This window comes from Macrotis lagotis, chromosome X (genome assembly GCF_037893015.1).
Source record: "Macrotis lagotis isolate mMagLag1 chromosome X, bilby.v1.9.chrom.fasta, whole genome shotgun sequence".
NCBI classification, from domain to species: domain Eukaryota; kingdom Metazoa; phylum Chordata; class Mammalia; order Peramelemorphia; family Peramelidae; genus Macrotis; species Macrotis lagotis.
The window spans coordinates 241,733,409-241,752,017 of NC_133666.1; the positions used below are offsets into that span (position 1 = coordinate 241,733,409).

General features: G+C 38.1%; 1 protein-coding gene across 2 annotated transcripts in view; it reads left to right on the forward strand.

Moving 5' to 3' along the window:
• Positions 1-9,763: 9,763 nt before the first annotated feature.
• Positions 9,764-18,609, forward strand: part of TNPO1 (transportin 1) — a 71,632-nt gene continuing 62,786 nt past the window's right edge. Inside the window, exons 1-4 of one of the 2 annotated variants that reach the window (XM_074201881.1) lie at positions 9,764-9,886; positions 9,995-10,108; positions 12,562-12,637; positions 15,831-15,980. In XM_074201881.1, coding sequence (XP_074057982.1) covers positions 10,004-10,108; positions 12,562-12,637; positions 15,831-15,980 — 331 coding nt within the window. In that variant the 5' untranslated portion in view covers positions 9,764-9,886; positions 9,995-10,003. The remainder of the gene's footprint in view (positions 9,887-9,994; positions 10,109-12,561; positions 12,638-15,830; positions 15,981-18,609) is intronic. The other variant, XM_074201880.1, reaches the window with a different exon arrangement.

Consider the following 18,609-nt stretch of genomic DNA (forward strand, 5'->3'; position numbering starts at 1 on the left):
ACCACTCACTTCAATGCCAAGCTATTTGTGTATTTATGTGCTTGCTTAGACCTGAATAAATAGCATAGCTAACTCTTTTAATTAAAAAAAATTGATATGTATTCTTCTGTTAAATTTTCTGTGTTACAGTGTATTCTGTGGGGGTGGGGGAGGGAATAAGATTAGGGGAAAAATTGTACAACTCAAAATAAATAAAATCTTTAAATTAAAAAAAAATATCTAGGTGGTGCAGTGGATAGAGCACCAGCCCTGGAGTCAGGAGTACCTGAGTTCAAATTTGACCTCAGGCATTTAATAATTACCTAGCTGTGTGGCCTTAGGCAAGTCACTTAACCCCATTGCCTTGCAAAAAAAACCTAAAAAAAAACTAAAAATAAATAAATTTTCTGTGTTAGTAGTTTTCAGTTACTAAACTGGAGCAATTAATCAGTCAACTAGTATTGTATTCCTTAAGCACTGGGTTAAGAATGCAAAGATAAAAGTAAAAGCATCCTCAAGGCACTTACTTTCAGATGCACTTAGGAATATATAAAACCCCCTCACTAAGGTAGATAAAAGTCTGTAGGGTGGGGACCCAGTGGGTAGTCACAATTGGAGAGGCTTGACTTGAATTTCCAAGACCTGAATGTAAGAAGGGAGGTTACCTTAGCCATGGGAGAAAATGCCAAGTCTTAATAATAGGAAATGGAGTGTTGAATGTAAAGGAGCCAAGGTCAACTGCACACAGGTGGGGAGAATGAATGGAGGGGAGTTCATAAGTTGTAAGAGTGGGTTGGAGGCCAACTTTAAATGCCCAATATTTGTATTTTATCTTAGAGGCAATAGGGAACCATTGATGTTTGTTTGAGTGCTTGAGAGAGGGAAAATAAGTAGTCTAGAATGTTATTAAGGTTGTGAACATGGATGACAAGAAAGATGGTGGTTCCCTTGATCAAAATAGACCAGAGGAGTTAATGAGTTCTGTTTTGACAAGACATCTAGTTCAAAATGTCCCAATAGGCAGAAGTGGTAACACTTTCAAGGTTATATATTTGCACAAAATGGTAATGGGTAATTTTGAAAAATTATTTCTTAATATAATTCTCTCTAGGAATATATTATTATTTAATCAGTCATCCCAGATTAAAGGGATGTACTTAGCACAGCATCTTGCTAGGATCAAGAAAGATACAGACATACATAAAAAATGGTGACTCTTGATTTTTCAGAGTTCACAAATTAATTGGATTAATTCTCTGTTGATAATTCTATTAACTTTATCTCTTTTTTTTTTGACTTGGTTCAAAATTCTGGATTACTTTTTAGTTTCTATTACTCTAAAGGATTTTCTAAAACCATAAATAGATATAATTTACCAAGCCACTAAAATGGATTTTTTCATTAAAAAAAGTAAAACTCATTGATCACATTCCTTCACCTAAACATTATCAAGATCCTGACTCAATCTTTTTTTTTTTTTTGAGATCTCTTTTCTCTTTCTCTTTGGTTCAGTTTTCCTAGCTGTATCACAGTTCATAGAAATATTACATTCCCTTAAAGGTCAAACTCTTTCTACTATTCATTTGGTAAGTCTTTATTTCACCATTTGGTGAAAAGACTTGATCAAACAAATTCAGCTAAGTACATATTATCAAGTTGTCTGGCTCAGTTCTAAGTAATAGGTTTACTAGCACAAAAAAGAAAAGAATGTTCCTGCCTTCAGGGAACTCTGGAAGACTGTATATAAGAGAAGCTGCCTTCCCTCTGCCAGTCCCTGTCTGTGTGTCTGTGTGTCTGTGTGTGTCTGTGTATATCTGTGTGTTTGAGTGTCACTATGTCTCTGTCTGTGTCTCTGTGTGTGGTTGGAGGCTTGTGAAAAAGACAGAAGTCCCAAAGTAGTGAGAAATGAGGAAGTCAGAAAAGACCCAGAGTAGTTCAGCCAGGTGAGAAATGAGTAGACATCATCTTGACATCCTCTCTTGCCTAAAGGGAGATATTTGCCAGCTATACAATTCATACAGATTAAAGGGATTACTACTTAGATAACAGTTAATGTTTTAAGTTTATTTTAAGAAAAATATCCAATCCTCAGATGACTATCAGCAATCATCAATATCATCAATTCAGTAGTCTCCTCCAGTAATGTAGATCCCAACCTGACCTTGTTGGTAAGACGCTTGTCCATGTTCTCTCAAAAGTCTACTCTGGTGGTCTAACCCAATGAGACAAAGGAAGGCTTTCCACATGTTCTTTCAATAGCTCATGGGTACCAGTAGGTCCTTCTTGTCATCCCGCATCCTGGCCTGCCTTCTTTTCCTTTCTTTGGTGATGTTCTCTTCTTCTTTGTAATCCCTCATTGTTGTTTTTTTTTAAAATTTTATTTATTTAAGGCAGTGGGGTTAAGGGACTTACCCAAGGTCACACAGCTAGGTAATTAAGTGCCTGAGGTCAGATTTGAACTCAAGTCCTCCTGACTCCAGGGCTGGTGTTCTATACCCTGCACCACCCAGTTGCCCCCCCTCACTTTTTTTTTTTATTTTAACCTGCACATCTCCACACCCCTCTGCATTGCTCATTTTTAGTTCTCAGTGGACAGTGGTATATGTCCTATACTAGTAGTATTGAAAAAAATGGGCCTTTGCTTTTATACTTTCTTTGCTTCAAGTAGGCAAAAAGATCTTTATAATTTCCCGAAATCAATCAGCCAAACAACAAAAATCTCCTCTTTACCTATGGGCCTAGTTCACTGGGTATCTGTCCTGTCTCAGATATACATACTGTTGGACAAGCTTTATAGATTTTTCAATCCAAGTGCATTTTGAAATCTGGGCAATAGACATTCTTTATCCATTAGGTCTTTCTATATAGGCCAAACTCATTCTGGCAATTATCCCTCTCTTGCAGGAAGCTCTGCAGTGTCTTGAAGCTTGATGAAATCAGCCAGTGTCCCCAGGACTCTGCACCTGATGTCCTCAGGCTCAATGGCCAGTACCTCTGTCTAGCATGCCATGTACTATGCCTTTGCCCAGTGTCTATTATCAAAGGGTCATTGAATGAGGTTATTTAGTTCTTTCATCTTCTAAAGAATCTAAATTATCCTGAAGTATGACTAGAGATTTACCTGGTCATTACAGAGCCTGTAAAGTAACTTTTTTGTTCTACTGATATAAATGCTTTTTTCATAATCAACAAACAATAAGCATAGTAAGATCTAATATTCTCTGCATCTTTCATTTAGTTTGAGAAAATATGTAACTTACTGAATTTTGATTTTGAAAGTCTGCTTTTTTTATATAGCTTCATTGACTATTCCCCAATTTTTGTTGTTTTTGCATGTTTGTTTAGTTGTTTTGACCCTGTTTGGGTTTTGGAGTAGCAAATATACTGGAGTAGTTTTCCATTTCTTTCTTCAGTTCATTTTACAGAAGATAAAACTGAGGCAAACAAAGGTCTCACCTAGGGTCCACACAGTGGGTACATGTCTGAGGCTAGATTTGACTCCAAAAAAAGGTAAAAATGTCACCAAAGGGGAAAAAAAACAGATTAAGCTAAGGATATAACCTCAGATTTTATTAATACCAAAAGGAGAGACTGAGAACAGATGGACAGTTAATAATCTATAGTTCTTACTTTCCTAGCCATACATTTTTTTTAAATAAGAAAGTGTTTTCTTTTGTGTTGTTTTGCTTTTTTTGGTGGGGGGGGGAGGTCTCCCTACTGCCACTAAACTCCAACTCTGATATCACATCGTAGCATTATGGCATTAAGACCCTAAGTTCTTAAAAGATGTGTTAGTAGCTCCTAAATTCTGATGTTTTACTATAATGGAAAAACCCTGAATAAAAAGGAAGGAAGGAACCCCATACCTAGGGTGGCTAAGTGTCTCAATGGATGACCCTGGTGTCAGGATGACCTGATAGTTACCTAGCTGTGTGACCCTGGGCAAGTCACTTTTCCCCATTGCCTTGGCAAAAACCAAATTGTAAAAAAAAAAAAAAAACTCCATACATGGACATGTTCCATCGGTTGTGCCCTCCCTGTCTGGACTTCTCTCCCTCTTCATCTTTGCCTCTTGGCTTCTCTGTCTTTCTTCAAGACTCAGCTAAGTTTTCCCATAGGTATTGCAGTAGATAGAGGACTGGCCTCAGAGTCAGGAGGACAGGAGTTTGAATCAGACCTCACATACTTACTAGCTGTGGAACCTTGGGCAAGTCACTTAACCCTGACTGCCCCACATCCATGGTCATCTCCACTTGTCCTGATCTATATCTGGTCACTGGACCTAGAGGACTTTGGAGGAAAAAGTGAGGTTGGTGACTTGGCCCAGTTCCTACTTACTCAAATCCAATTCATGTGCTTTTTGGAGAATGATGGACAAATATCATCCAATTTTCCCACCTTCTCTAGGAAGCCTTCCCTGGGCCCCCTAATGCTGGTACCTTCTGATGATTATATCCAATTTGTCATGGACCAAGATTGTTCATACAAAGTTGTTTGTTGATAGACTATGAGCTCCTTGAGATGAGGGATTATCTTTTGTCCTTCCTTGTAGCCTCAGTGCATGGCAAAGTGCCTGGCACATTTAAGGGCTTAATAAATATTTATTGACTGATTACAACTTTTCTTTTTAGAGGGGCTTGTCAGTCAGTCGGTCACTAGGGTTAGACACAGGGATTCATGTTTTGAATTGCCCTAAAAGTCAATCAAAAATGCTACTTAAGCATGAGAAGGAACTCTGTCAAATCTGTGCTGGTGGAGGGAACATCCAAGTTCCTGAATTTATAGGTATTTTAAAGTATTGGAATATTTTTAACAATATAGATGTGTGGGAGTAACCCTATGAAGCATGAATGGAGCTGTGTTCCCAGGATATTGGTTTATGCATAATGATACTCATGTTTTCCTCCAGTTGAATGATAATTGATAGTTCTGTTCCCCAAATAATGGGCCTATAAAATTCCTAAAGAAAATACTAATATTGAAGCTTTTAGAGCAGCTAGGTGGTATAATGGTTAGAAGCAGGAAAACTCATCTTCCTGAATTCAAATCTGACCTCAGCTGTGAGACCCTGGGCAAGTCATTTAACCCTTCTTCATCTGTTTCCTCATCTGCAAAAATTAGCTGGAGGAGGGAAATCCAATATCTTTGCCAAGAAAACTCCAAGTGATGTCACAAAGAGTTAGATATCATTGAAAATGATTGAACAACAATGAAGTGTGTGGGAGCATGTGGGAAATGCACACTTCTCTTCTAAAACCTATTTAAAACATTAAAAGTATTGCCCTGTGCATAGCAAAAGGATAAAGAGTATTAGAAATAGATTTTCCTTTTCTTGTCCTTTTCCTACTGCTTTTAGCCAAAAAAAAAAGGTAGAATTTTTTTCTTTTCTTCTCTAGGCTAGGATTTTCTGCTACAGTAGAGTTTGATAGTGGATAATTTTGGGAAATTATTTGGAAGGAAAGTAGCTATAATACTAATTCAGATAGGATGTTGATAAGGTCCTGAACTGTGATTGGGATTGAAGGGCTGGAAAAGATTAAATCAAAAAGGAATTTTAAAAGGCAAATCAACATATAATGTGCTGTTTACCACCAAAGCAAAACATAGCACATGTTTAATCCTTTCGAAATTGGTTGTATAATTTTAAGTTTCTGTAAATTTTTCAAAGGCCAGATTTTCATGTTGCTCTATCTGGTAATACCTTCTCTTTCTCTGCCTCCTCCTTCTTTCTTCTTTCTTCTTCTATTATTATTATTATTATTAACATTGTCATAGTTGAGTGACAGTCTTTCTAGCTTGCCCAGTAACCATTGCACCCTGATTTTAGGTATGATTTGAACACATTTATCAGAAGAAAGAGGTTGCTTCCCTTTTTAAACTGATTAGGTTGATTCTCATATAAAAATAACCCACCAAACTTTTTGATTAGTAATAATGTTCTAAATTTAAAGAAATGGAGAATGTGATATTAAACAGACTCTCTAACTTAATACAGACATGTCTGTCTTTTGAAACAGTAATTTACTATTTTATGTTATGGCAGTTTACAAGATTTAAGTTGGAATGGATCTCAGGCATCTAGTCCACCTGGTGTCTGACAAAGTATCCCTGACTATCCCCAGAGTAAGACCATTCCACTTTTGGATGGATCTTATTGTTAGAAAGTTTTTCCTCACATCTCTACTCATTGCTTCTAGTTCTTCCCTCTGGGGCCAAGCAGAACAAGTGTAATTACTTTTCCATATGATAGTAGATATCAGATACTAGAAGACAACTCATATTCTTTCTCCTTACCCTACTCTAGTCTAGTCTCTCTAAATCTCAGTTCTTTTATCAAAATTCTCATGTCAGTTCCTTGTCATACTCAAGATGCTTCATCATCTTTGTTGCTCTTTTCTTAACAGTCTTCAATTTATATTCCACCCAAAATATAGAACCTTTTGTTTGCTTGGCAGCAAAGAGTGGAAGCCCCTAAAAACCCTTAAAAGTAAGAGAACTGGAATAAAATCATCAAAGCAGTGTGGTGAGGAGATTAAGGGCCATTAGTCAAGGAATTGGAAGGGGTTCTTTCTGTCTCCCTTCCCTCTCTTTGTATTTGTCCTCGTCTATAATATGCAAATACAGATAGACAGCATAGAGAGAAAAAGGGGAAGATACAAAAAGGGAGAAAGGGGGAGAGGGTGGAGAGTAGGAAGGAGAGAGGGAGGAAAGGGTGTGAGAGAGAGAGAGAAGGATAGAGGAAAAGTGAAAAAGAGAAGAGGAAGAGGAGGAATGGAAGTAAAGAGAGGAAGAGGTAGAAAAAGGGAGAGAAAAGAGGGTATATTTTTCTAGGTGTAGTGATTAGGGTCTGAACCATTGTTGTGGTAGAGGCAAGATAAAAAGGACAAATTCAAGAAATATTTTGAAGGAAAAACAGAACTTAGTGATTAATTGGATATTAGGAGTCAAGGGAGAAGTCAGACATTGCTATAGAGGTTTTTCAAGTATGGGTAACTGGAAGAATGACGATACAATTAGAACAGTGAGGATAGTTTGGAGAGGAATATCTGGTTTTAGACACTTAGAACTAGGAGTTGCTAGAGTAAGCTTCTTTACTAGGTTTCAGGAGAAAGATTAGGCCTAGAGATATGATGCGTTTGGTGTGGTTGTCTTTGGAAAGAAGATAGTTGAAGCCATAATAAATATCTGCAATTTTCAAGAAGGAAAAAAAGAGAGTTAAGAAATCAACCTTGACAAATGGCAGAGAGGTGGAAGGAGAAACAGGGATGACAGAATTTCAGGATGGCCCCCACAGTCAAAAATGAAATGGCAGTGTTGAAAGAATGACAAAGAAAGGGCCAGTGATTTTGGTAATGCAGAGAAGTTATAGCTTTAGATCAGTCTCACTAGACTAGTAAAGTCAAAGTTACCACATGGATAGGTAACAGAAGAAACTGAGTGGGTAAATCAGAAGTTAGGGCTGGCTTTTGGCAAGAAAAAATTAAGAAAAAAAGGATACGGACAGTTAGGTGGCACAGTGGATAGCGTACCAGCTGTCCAGATCATCCTAGGTGCTCAGAAATTTGATACTTACTAGCAGTTTGACCTTGGCCAAGTTATTTAACCCCAATTTAACCTCACAAAAAAAAACAAAAAAAGGAAGAAAAAAAAAGGAAAAAAGGATGACAGCCAGAGGGAGCAATACAAATTAACTTTTGTTGTGGGTTGCTTTTGTTTTTTTTTTAAACCTCCAAAAGAGGAAGAGACCTAGGTCCAAGGCTAATCTCAATCACATCCTGGTTGTGTGAGGCAGCTCTCTAAGGTTATAACTTGTAGAAGGATTTCTTTATTCTGCTATTCCCTATACCATGGAGATAACAAATGTATTCTGTATCCCTAACTGACTTGGGTAAGTGGGGCGAAAAATCCAATCATCTTGAGAAACATGAGATCCAGAAAGGTTGGAACTTCCCAAGGTCACACAAAGTCCCCTGACTCCAAGGATGTGCTCTGATCTATGCCAACCGAATTCTGAACCTTTTCTAATTTGATCTCTCTTTTTTAAAAATAGATTTTAACCAAATTCAGGACCTTTTCTAATTTGATTTTTCTCTTTTAAAAATAGATTTTATTTTCCATATTTCATTACCAAACTTGCCCGGACTATAGCAATATCCTCCTAATTGGTCTTCCTGGTTCCAGTCTTTTCCATTCTTCAATCCATCCTTCAATAGCTGCCAAAATAATCTTCCAAAAGCACTGGTTTGACCATGTCCTTCCCTACCTGAAGAAGCATTAGGGTTCTAAAATTGGGAACCAAATTTTCCTCAACTTGTTTTTATATATCACTCACATTTTGCCCTGTATCTTCATCCCCTTTGCCCTTTCCTTCCCAGAAATTTCTCTTAAAACAAATACTTTTTTTAAAGATTTTATTTGAGGTTTTACAATTTCCCCACATAATCTTATTTCCCTCCCTCTAGCCCCCACAGAGGGCAATTTGCCAGTCTTCACATTGTTTCCATGGTATACATTGATCCAAATTGTGTATGATGAGGGAGAAATAATATCCTTAAGAAAGAAACAAAGTATAAGGGATAGCAAGATCAGATAATAAAGTATCAGGTTGTTTTTTTTCTAAATTAAAGGTGATAGTCCTTGGTCGAAACAAAGTTTTTTTAAAAAAGGACTTCTAAAGTCAGCAAATCATAAAAAATTTCTAGCATTATATTTTGCACATTAGTGAGCTCCCATCAAAAGAATGGAGGTGAAGTCATATCTTTTCTTTGGGGGCAAACTTTATTCGACCTAGCCTCAAAAATTGCTTTAAAATTATGGTTACCGGGGCCGCTAGGTGGCACAGTGGATAGAGCACCGGCCCTGGAGTCAGGAAGACCTGAGTTCAAATGTGTCCTGGGACACTTAATAATATGACCTCGGGCAAGTCACTCCACCCCATTGCCTGGCAAAAACCTAAAAACAAATAAATTTTTTAAATTACGGTTACCAACATAATACATGTTTCTATCAATAATTTTGGCTCCTATTTATAAGCATTTAGTTTAACGACACTTGCCCATTTGCTACTCCATGAATCCAAGTTATTATATCCAAGGGAGATGGCTGATCCCTTTAGGTTGAAAACTTGAACTGATAGATTTAGAACTGCTTTCCCTGCCCCAATCGCCCCATCCGTCAAAAGCTTGAAAAAACAACTTGCTAAGTCTTTCTTAGTGTTTTTGTGAGAACCGGTCCTAAAACTCTGGAAAACCTTCCATAAAAGCGCCATCTCAGGAGATTATTATTGGTGTTTATCTTTGCATCGGTGTGTTTGAAATTCAAAGAATGAAACAGGGGCAACACGAGTTTTCCAGTGACATTTCCCCTTGGACTAGTTCGGGTGATTTGCAGTTTTATTAATGTAGGAAATGTTCTCTTTTGGAAAAGTTGAAAGAGTTGGATGCATGTGTGTATAGGCGTGTGCGCATGCATGTGTGCCTTTGTGCACGCCTGCGTTTGCATGTGTGCGCGTCTCCCCGGAGCCTCCGGGCCCGTCCTCCGGCTGCCGGCGTTTCGGGGCTCGGCGCCACGAGGCTGGGGCCCCGGCTCCGTCTCCGCGGCCAGCCCCGGCAGCCCCGGCCTCTGCCCCCCTCTCTGTCTCTCTCCCGCGCAGGTTCGCCTCGGGGCTGCGCGGCGGAAGCGGGGCGGCGCTAGGACCCGGGGGCCGCGCGCCGCGCCGGGCTGCGGGCCGGAGCGCCGCTCCGCCGTGACTCAGTGTGCAGCAGGCTCCGAGCACTCCGCGGCGGCGGCGGCGGCGGCGGCGGCAGGAACAACAGCGGCGGCGGAGCTCGGCGGCCCTGCTGCTGCTGCTGCTGGCGACTGTGCGGCTCGCGCTCCCGCTCCCCCAGCTCCGGACCCCGCGGCCCAGGCAGGTCCCGTGGGGCGGCGGGCGGGCCGGGCCGGGCGGGCGGGCCGGGCCTGTGCACGGAGAGTTAACGCCGGCCCCCTCTCTTCCTGTGTCTGGCTTTCTCTGCAGCAAACCAAGATGGAGTACGAGTGGAAGCCCGACGAGCAGGGGCTCCAGCAGATCCTGCAGCTGCTCAAGGAGTCCCAGTCCCCGGACACCTCCACCCAGAGGACCGTGCAACAAGTATCCTGGGGCCCCCGCGCGCCCCGGCCCGCCGGGCGCGGCCGCCGCTCCCCTCCCCTCCCCCACCGCCCTCGCGCCTCCCGCGGCCCGGGCCCCCGCCCTCGCTGCCCCGGCCCGGCCCGGCGCGCGGGGGGAGGCGTGCCGCGAGCTTCCGGGCCGCGGGCCGCGTGTGCGCGGGGCCGCCGCGCCGGGGCCTACTCGCCCGGGGGTGGGGGCGGGGGCGGGGGCCGGCGGCCGGACCCCCCCGCCGGGGCGGCGCGGCGGAACACCTGTTGCCGCCTGGCTCCGAGCTGGGGGATTCTTTTTCAAGCCTTGGCGACCCCGGGCCGGGGGCGGCTGGGGAGAGGCCCCGGAGGAAGAGGAAGCCCGGCCGGGGCCTAACCCCGGGGGAAGCGCCGCTCCTCTTCCTCCTCTCCCGCCCCCCGAACCTGGATGTCCTCGCCCTCTCCAAAAAAAAAATGATTCTACAAAATAGAGTTGTTGTTTTTTTTTATCGCTGATTCTGGTCCAAAGCGTAGAATTTTTCGCGGAGGAGGTGGTGCTGGTCTTGGTTTGTTTTTTTAAATCTCCGCAATCTCAATTCCATAACGAAGCCTTCCTCCGGGCTGACCACAAGGAATTGTTTTTAAAATGTATAGGGCTTTTAAAGGTAGTCTTTAAATCCGTAAAGCTTTCATGGAAATGGCCTCGGTGAAGGGGGGGTACATCCACTCTTCCTCCTTGATATGTGGGAAGTGCACAGAATTCGTCGAGATTTAATAGAATGACATAGATGAGGAAAGTTGCAGGCAATTTTTATTTCTTGCTGAGTGAGGAGCTGATCTACTTTGACATTTTCTGGCTGGAACTTAGGCATAAGTAATTAAACGGCTGGCAAATTTTCCGTGTTTTTTAGAGAGATTGGTAGTACCAATTCCAAAGGTTCATTTTAAGATTTTTTTTTAAATTGTACATCTTAAAAAAGGTAACTTTCTGGAAAAGCTGCAAATAGCGACAGGAGCATTCATTTGGTCCACTGCCAGTTTTGAGTTTTCAGTTCTGCTGAGTTCCATGGCTGTGGCATACCACTCTCTTATGATGTCATAGCTAACAGCCTCATGGGATCTTAAAAAGACAACATTATAAAAAGGATTATAGATAGCTAGTGAAGTCTTCAAATTACTACCTGGATTGTCTATGTCAGTGAATCATCAGAATATCACTTAGGGATGGTAGTATAATGTAGTCTGTCCTTTAGTAAAAAAGTCAGTTATCTAACGTGAAACTTCCCAATGTGGATCATTATTAGCTTAGGATTTTTGCATTTGTTTGATCAAATAATATTCTATACTTTTTTTTAAAAAAATTGGATTCCTCATTAGTAAAGTCAAAATGCTTGTATAAAACTTGCATGATTGGAACCTTCTAATAAGAAAAAATGAGCTCAGGTTTAACTAGAGGTGAGATTCATTTCAGTGATGGCTATATTGTTCTGTCCTTTGCTTGTCCTCCTCGGGAAAGACTAATACCATCCAGCTTTTAATTAATTAAAAGTAACAAGTAGTGAATTATTTAAGAGAAATTTCTCAGAAAAATGTTGCTTATCAATGAAATCTATGTAGTAAGTATAAATTAGGGAGTTCAACTTTAGTTGTTCAAGTTTACTTTTTTTTTTGTTAAATCCGTTGATGAATTCCTCCAAAAGGATCTGTCCAGTTAAATGTTCTAGATCCCCATATTTTGCCTTTCTCTCCGTTGGGGAAAAAAAGAATTTGCACATTTTCAGGTGTGTGCAATTTGTTTTCATTTTTTTTATGTGAGACATTGAGCACTGAGAGGACAATAGCAAATGTAATTATTTTATATTGCATTTAAACAGAAATTTGTAATGTGTCCACGTCATTTTTGTAAATGTTTTGGCTGATGCTTTTGCATTTGTGTTACCTTTGAATACAAGTTATTTGCTGAGTAAATGAACTGTTTGAGAATTAGGAAGCAAGGAAAATTTAGTGAAACATTGTCACTGCTACCCACAGTACAGTCATCAGTGAAATATGAATCAGTGTGATAAAACTTAGAGGTAAAGAGCGACACTTATTGAACTGCTGTGATTGAATTGTCATTGATAAGATACCATGAATTATGAATATTTTTGCTGTGGAAAGGAGAACTTGATTATTGAAAAGAAAAGATAGATTAACAAGACCAAGACTAGTAAAAATTTATTGATAAATTAAGACATTTAAGAACACTTTTCAGGTGATTTCATGATTTTAAGTTCTAAGGTATTTTTTGGTACCTTTTTCTTAAGTTATTTATTATGGTATAGTAATCAGTTGAGTCAACTGTATGCAATGCTGTCAGCAATCTTAGACCTGATGGAAAAAAGAAGCTAAAAAAAATTTTTCTTTGGTATAATAATTACTCACTCTTAATTTATCTTGAAAAGTTTCCTTAACTACACTTTGCTCTAGAAACTGGAACAACTCAACCAGTATCCTGATTTTAACAACTACCTGATTTTTGTTCTTACAAAATTAAAATCTGAAGGTAGGTGGAAAAGATTAAGAATATCAATTGTAATTTCTGTTGTAATTGTATTTGGTTTTTTGCTTCACAAATATATGAGAAGACAAAAAAAAATGTGAAAAGATTCTTTCTACCTTAAACTTTCCAGGACATCCTCTCTTAATGTTTTATAAATGTTTCCTTGTTGAGAGTTTGGAGTAATAAACAGATTTTTTTTTTTACCTAGAAGAAATGTATTGCCAATTCCATTTCATTTTAGAATATCTTAATCCATAGTCATAAGTGTAGTAGGCTTTGGTTGAAGGGAAAGGACCAGGGCTTTGCTTTTAGTTTAAAGATTTTGGATCTTATAAAACACTGAGGCCATACTATCAGAAGTACTAAGCAGTGCAAAATTTACATAAAGTTTTTTTAATTTGTCATTTGAAGGCGTACTTATTAAAAAACTGTTTTAATGACCTATCTACAATAGTCTTTACTATAATTGCCAGAGACACCAGATCTCTCATTAAATTAGTTCAAATTACTGAAACTTTTGAATGTGGTAAAAAAAAAAGCCATGCTAATTTGAACTTTTATAGGTCATCCACAATATGGTAATTTTTATTGATCTTTAAAAACCAACAAGTGTTAAAGTAAAATCTTTAAAATGTTAAACTTATCTTTGAGAAAAAATAAATCTAAAATTATTAGCCTTCTAAAACCCTGGCTTTAAGAAAGTAAGAATTCCTTCTATAGGCCTTTAGCTTTTGAATCAGACCTTTGTAGTATGCCAATTGTCTGTATGTGAGATCCTGGGTAAGTCATTTTATTATCTGTGCCAGTCTTAAAATCGTGATTATAAAAATATTTATCTTTATGTGAGATCCTAGGTAAGTCTTTTTAATTGTATCAACTGCAAAAATTTTTAATCATAAAAGAACTTATCTCAGAGCATTGTTGTGTGGATGAAATATAATATTTGTATAACACTTGGTATTTAATCCTGTCCCTTTGAATAATATAAAACCAGTTCCAGTGTCCTAAGTTAACTGAGGTTTTGTTTTTGCTGTGAATATAACAATATTTTAGAAGTTCGGGTAACAAATCAATTTCTATTGTGGGAAAACTATACATTTGGTTTAATTTGATTAAAGACTATCTCTTATTACTTATTTGGTGAAAATATGAAATCTACTTTTCCCATATTAAGAGTCAGTTGAGGGGCGGCTAGGTGGCGTAGTGGATAAAGCACCGGCCCTGGAGTCAGGAGTACCTGGGTTCAAATATGGTCTCAGACACTTAATAATTACCTAGCTGTGTGGCCTTGGGCAAGCCACTTAACCCCTTTTGCCTTGCAAAAATCTAAAAAAAAAAAAACAAAATAAGAGTCAGTTGAGTAATAAATACTTTTGTATTCAAATATAGAATGTCATAATTTCTAAAATGGTATTGCATGCATCATCTCGGTTAATTTTTACGATTTTCTTGTCAAGTAGATAGGGTAGGGTGGTATTTATCATTACCCATTTTACAGCTAAGCAAATTGAAACCCAGGTTTTATAAAGATCTCTATATAATCTGTTGATATATAGAGTTCCATCTATAGATCTATAGACAATTTATCTACATCTCTATTGATAAACTAATATCTCTCAACCCCTTTCTTTTTGAGTTGAGAATAAAGGAACTTGACCAAGGTCACAAAAGTATGAAATAGCAGGGTCCAATTTTTCAACCCCGTTATTCTGACCCCCCCTCCAAATCTAGTATTATTTCCATTGCACATGATTTCTCAATGTGGCAGTTTCACAATTGAAGTGTTAAAACATTTCAAAGCAAAGTGCTGTGGGTATTGAAAGTATTTATACAGCATAAAAAAAAGTTCAACTTTTTTTTTCACCTACTTTGTCTTTAATTTGATGAATTCTGTCCCGTAGGAGAATAGAATCTGACTCCTTATTAGAAAATGATATATTCTGGGCAAAGAAATCATAATCTTTGAAAACTTGATTAGCCTTGTTTAATTTGACTAAACAACTGAAACTTTTTCCCTATAACCTCTTTATAACTGTATATAATTAGGCAGACTTATGAATTTTTTTATCTCTAATCCTTCGTATAAATTTCATTAAAAGAAAGATTGCTGAAAATCCCTGAAAAGTCTTGGAAAATGACATTTTGCTCTTGGAAACTTAAAAATTTTCATGGTTGCTTCAGAAAGTCATAGGGGACAGAAGAAAAGAAACTTTTTGTCCATCGGATATGTGTGTGATTGTGATGGTTGGGATTAAAATCGTCTTAAATAATTACCTTTAGGAATTTCATTGAAAGATACTTTCCCATGGGAGTAATTGAGTAATTCAGGAATAGCTTAGTAACTGCTTATCTCTCCCTATTCATCTTACCTTTTCAAGGATCAATTGAGTCCTGGTTGAACCAGGGGCTTAGAGAAGGACTATAATCAACATGGAATTTTTATTTCCATATGCTATTTAATTCCAAGAGACCTGATTGCTATTTAGAGTATTGATTTAAGAATAATATTCATGGCTGACCAAAACAACAGTAGGTATAATTTTGTTGTCTTGGAATCTGAATCTTTTCTTTATGGTGCAGCCCAGACAGGCTGTTATTAATAAAAATCCTGGCCACTGGATGTAACCTCTTAGAAAATTTTGTTTTAGGTTTCAGTTTAATCCTGATTTTTGTAAACATAAAAGGGCAAATTTGAAGTTATGTTTTACTTTTTTTTTTTACTCTTATTTTGCTGCAGGTGAACTTACAGTCTGCTAAATGTCTATGTAAAAAGAATTTCATAAAGAATCTCTTTAATTTGCAATTGTAAATACTCAAGAATTTAGTTGAATTAGTAGGTATATGCTTTATGAGATAATTAAGAGAAGTACAGAAATAATTGTTTCTTAATGTTGATGATTTTTTAAAAGCACCATTTCCTAGTTCTTTTGTGTTTCCTCTAGCCCTCCCTGCCATCAATCAGTAAACAAGAGTTGTTTCTTTTTTCCATAAACCTAAATGTTGAATCTATCTCTTGAGATTCAATGACAATGTTTTTACCTAGCTCTGATCATAATGCAAGATTAATAATGTACTGTGATCTTTCTCTCCCTCTCCACCCTTCCTTATATCAATTAATTAAAAAATTAAAATTCTTGTAAAATTTTTGATGTGTAAAGTACTTGAAAGCTCAAAACAGTGTTGACTTTTATTGCAGATGAACCCACGAGATCTTTGAGTGGTCTCATTCTGAAGAATAATGTGAAAGCACACTTTCACAACTTCCCAAATGGAGTAACAGATTTTATAAAGAGTGAATGTCTGAATAATATTGGTGACTCCTCCCCTCTAATCAGAGCCACTGTGGGTAAGTTACAATATAAAACTTTTTATATGTGTTTAGTTTTTAAGATTGGACATTTACTGTCCATTTGTAAGACAGATTTGTAGTAGGAAAATGTTTTCTGTTAAATTTTTTCCAACTGATTCAGTGTCTTACTATTACCAATATCCATCTTTCATCAGGAAAACTAGGTAATCTTAAATTTGTGTTTGGTTCATGTAGCTCCATTCATGATGGTACCACTTTCCTAGAAGGAAATGCAGTTGATTATTTTAAATAGGGATTAGGTTATCCTGGAGTGGGGGAGTACTTTTGATAGGATTGAAAAGATGGAAAAGATTTGGATTGGATGCCTTCTCATTTTAAACACCTTTAGATATCCTTAGTTCCAAGCACTTTTTTTTTTAGGTTTTTGCAAGGCAAATGGGGTTAAGTGTCTTGCCCAAGGCCACACAGCTAGGTAATTATTATTAAGTGTTGGAGACCAGATTTGAACCCAGGTACTACTGACTCCAGGGCTGGTGCTTTATCCACTGCGCCACCTAGCTGCCTCAGTTCCAAGCACCTTTTAAGAAAATTTAGTCTTAGACATTTTAGAGATGGAGAGGTATAGTGAATATTGGATTTCAGTTATTAGAAGTGGTTAATTTTGAGGTCATGTATTATTTTATTGTTGAAGTATTTAAAATGATTATACATAAATCTTGCTTTAACTTGTGGAACTAAAGTATATGACTGTAATTTTTATTCCTTATTGGCTATTTAAATAGAATAAATTATCCAAATAACACTTCTCATTGGGCAGCCAGTTGTACTTTCGGCTATAATCCAAATAGAATTAAGCTGTTTATCAGTCTTTGTATGCTTCTTCATGTCCTTGTTTGGATGATAAAATTTGGTTTGGTACTGAAGAAAGAATCCTAATATTTTGAGTCAGAACTATTTGAGAATCTTTATTTCCAAGTTACTTTTAAAGAATTAGACTTAGGTTTTCACGTTATTTGATCAGGACTCTTTTGTGACCTGGATTTTTTTGTATTATGGTCTGGGTATTGGGAGAAGGAAATGGGAAGATCATTTTGATTTCATTGTCATATTTTAGGATAACTAAATCGACATTAGCATACTAGTAACATAACACAGATTCAAGTTCCAAAAAAGACTTATTGAACTTAAATCTGTTTTTTAAAAAAAAGTAAAACTCTTCACTTTCTACAATTTTTTTTTAAGTTTTTGCAAGGCAGACAGGGTTAAGTGGCTTGCCCAAGGCCACACAACTAGGTAATTATTAAGTGTCTGAGGCCAGATTTGAACTCAGGTACTCCTGACTCCAGGGCCATGCTCCGTCCACTGCGCCACCCAGCCGCCCCTTTCTACAACTTTTCAAGAGATCATCTTTACTCTCTACAGAAGTATAGTTACCTCTAGAGTTTTGGAAACTATAGAAAGGTAAACTTGGATAATATCAGTCATGGCATATAGGTTATATGGATTAATTTTTTCTGGAACTCATTAAGGATGGACTTTGAAACATTTCTTCCTGCTAAATCTTTCAATAGACCCTTTGGATGATGTCCACAAAGGGTTTAATGACCGTAATAACATATAAGACCTGGCTATTGAGTTGTATAATTAATATTCCATCATTTTTTTCAAGAAATATTTGCCAGTTGTTGTCAGGCATGATTTCTCTCCTATTAAACAGGTAAATTATCTAGTGATGAGTGTATAGTATACATAGTGGTTAGAGAACTGGACTGGAATCAGGAAAATCTGGGTTCAAGTCCTGTCTCTGAGACATACTAACCTTGTGATCCTGGGCAAAATGAGTTAACTCCTCGATATCCTGGACAGTTCTCCCAGTTGCAGACTAGCAATTGTAAAGACAATTTCTTGACTGAGAGTTCTCTAGACCTAATGAAATGACAGTTCAGTCTTAAAGCCTAATACTTTGTTAGGCATTGGGAGTAAAATGACAAAAGCCCTTGTCCTAAGGAAGCCTACATTCTTGGGGGTGGGGGTGTTAATCTGTTGAAAAGCCTATGGATAATTAAATGCAAAATATATACAAAGGAATCTGGGAGGGGAGGACTAGCATTTGCCGCCTCTTGTAGACCAGGACTCACCTTGGAAGCATTGAGGCCACAGTGAAGAGGAGACTGTAGGTGGTATGTTCAGGGAACTACAAAAAAGCCAGCTTGTCTGGAATGTAAAGTGAAAAAGGATTTAGTCTGGAAGTGTAGATCAAGGAGTTTGTATCTTATTCCAGAAAAAAGAAAGAGTCCCTAGAGTTTCTTAAGTTGAGTATAACATGGGCCAATCCTGGGCTTTAGGAATATCAATTTGGTATCTGTTTGGAGGAAAGTATGAGTGTGTTTAGACAAAAAGCAAGAAATCCCATTATAAGGCAAGGGGACATGTGAGAGATGTTGTGAAAGTAAACAACACTATTTGCTAATTGGATATGAAGAGTGAGGGATAGACTTGAGTTCAAGGTAGCTCTGAAATTGTGAATGGCTAGTAGGAACAAGGAACCTGAGGAAGGGCGTTTGGGGATAGGATATAGAGAACTCTCTATATATGTGTATATATGTGTATACACACACACACACACACACACATATATGTCATGACATACTGGTTTTGAGATTGC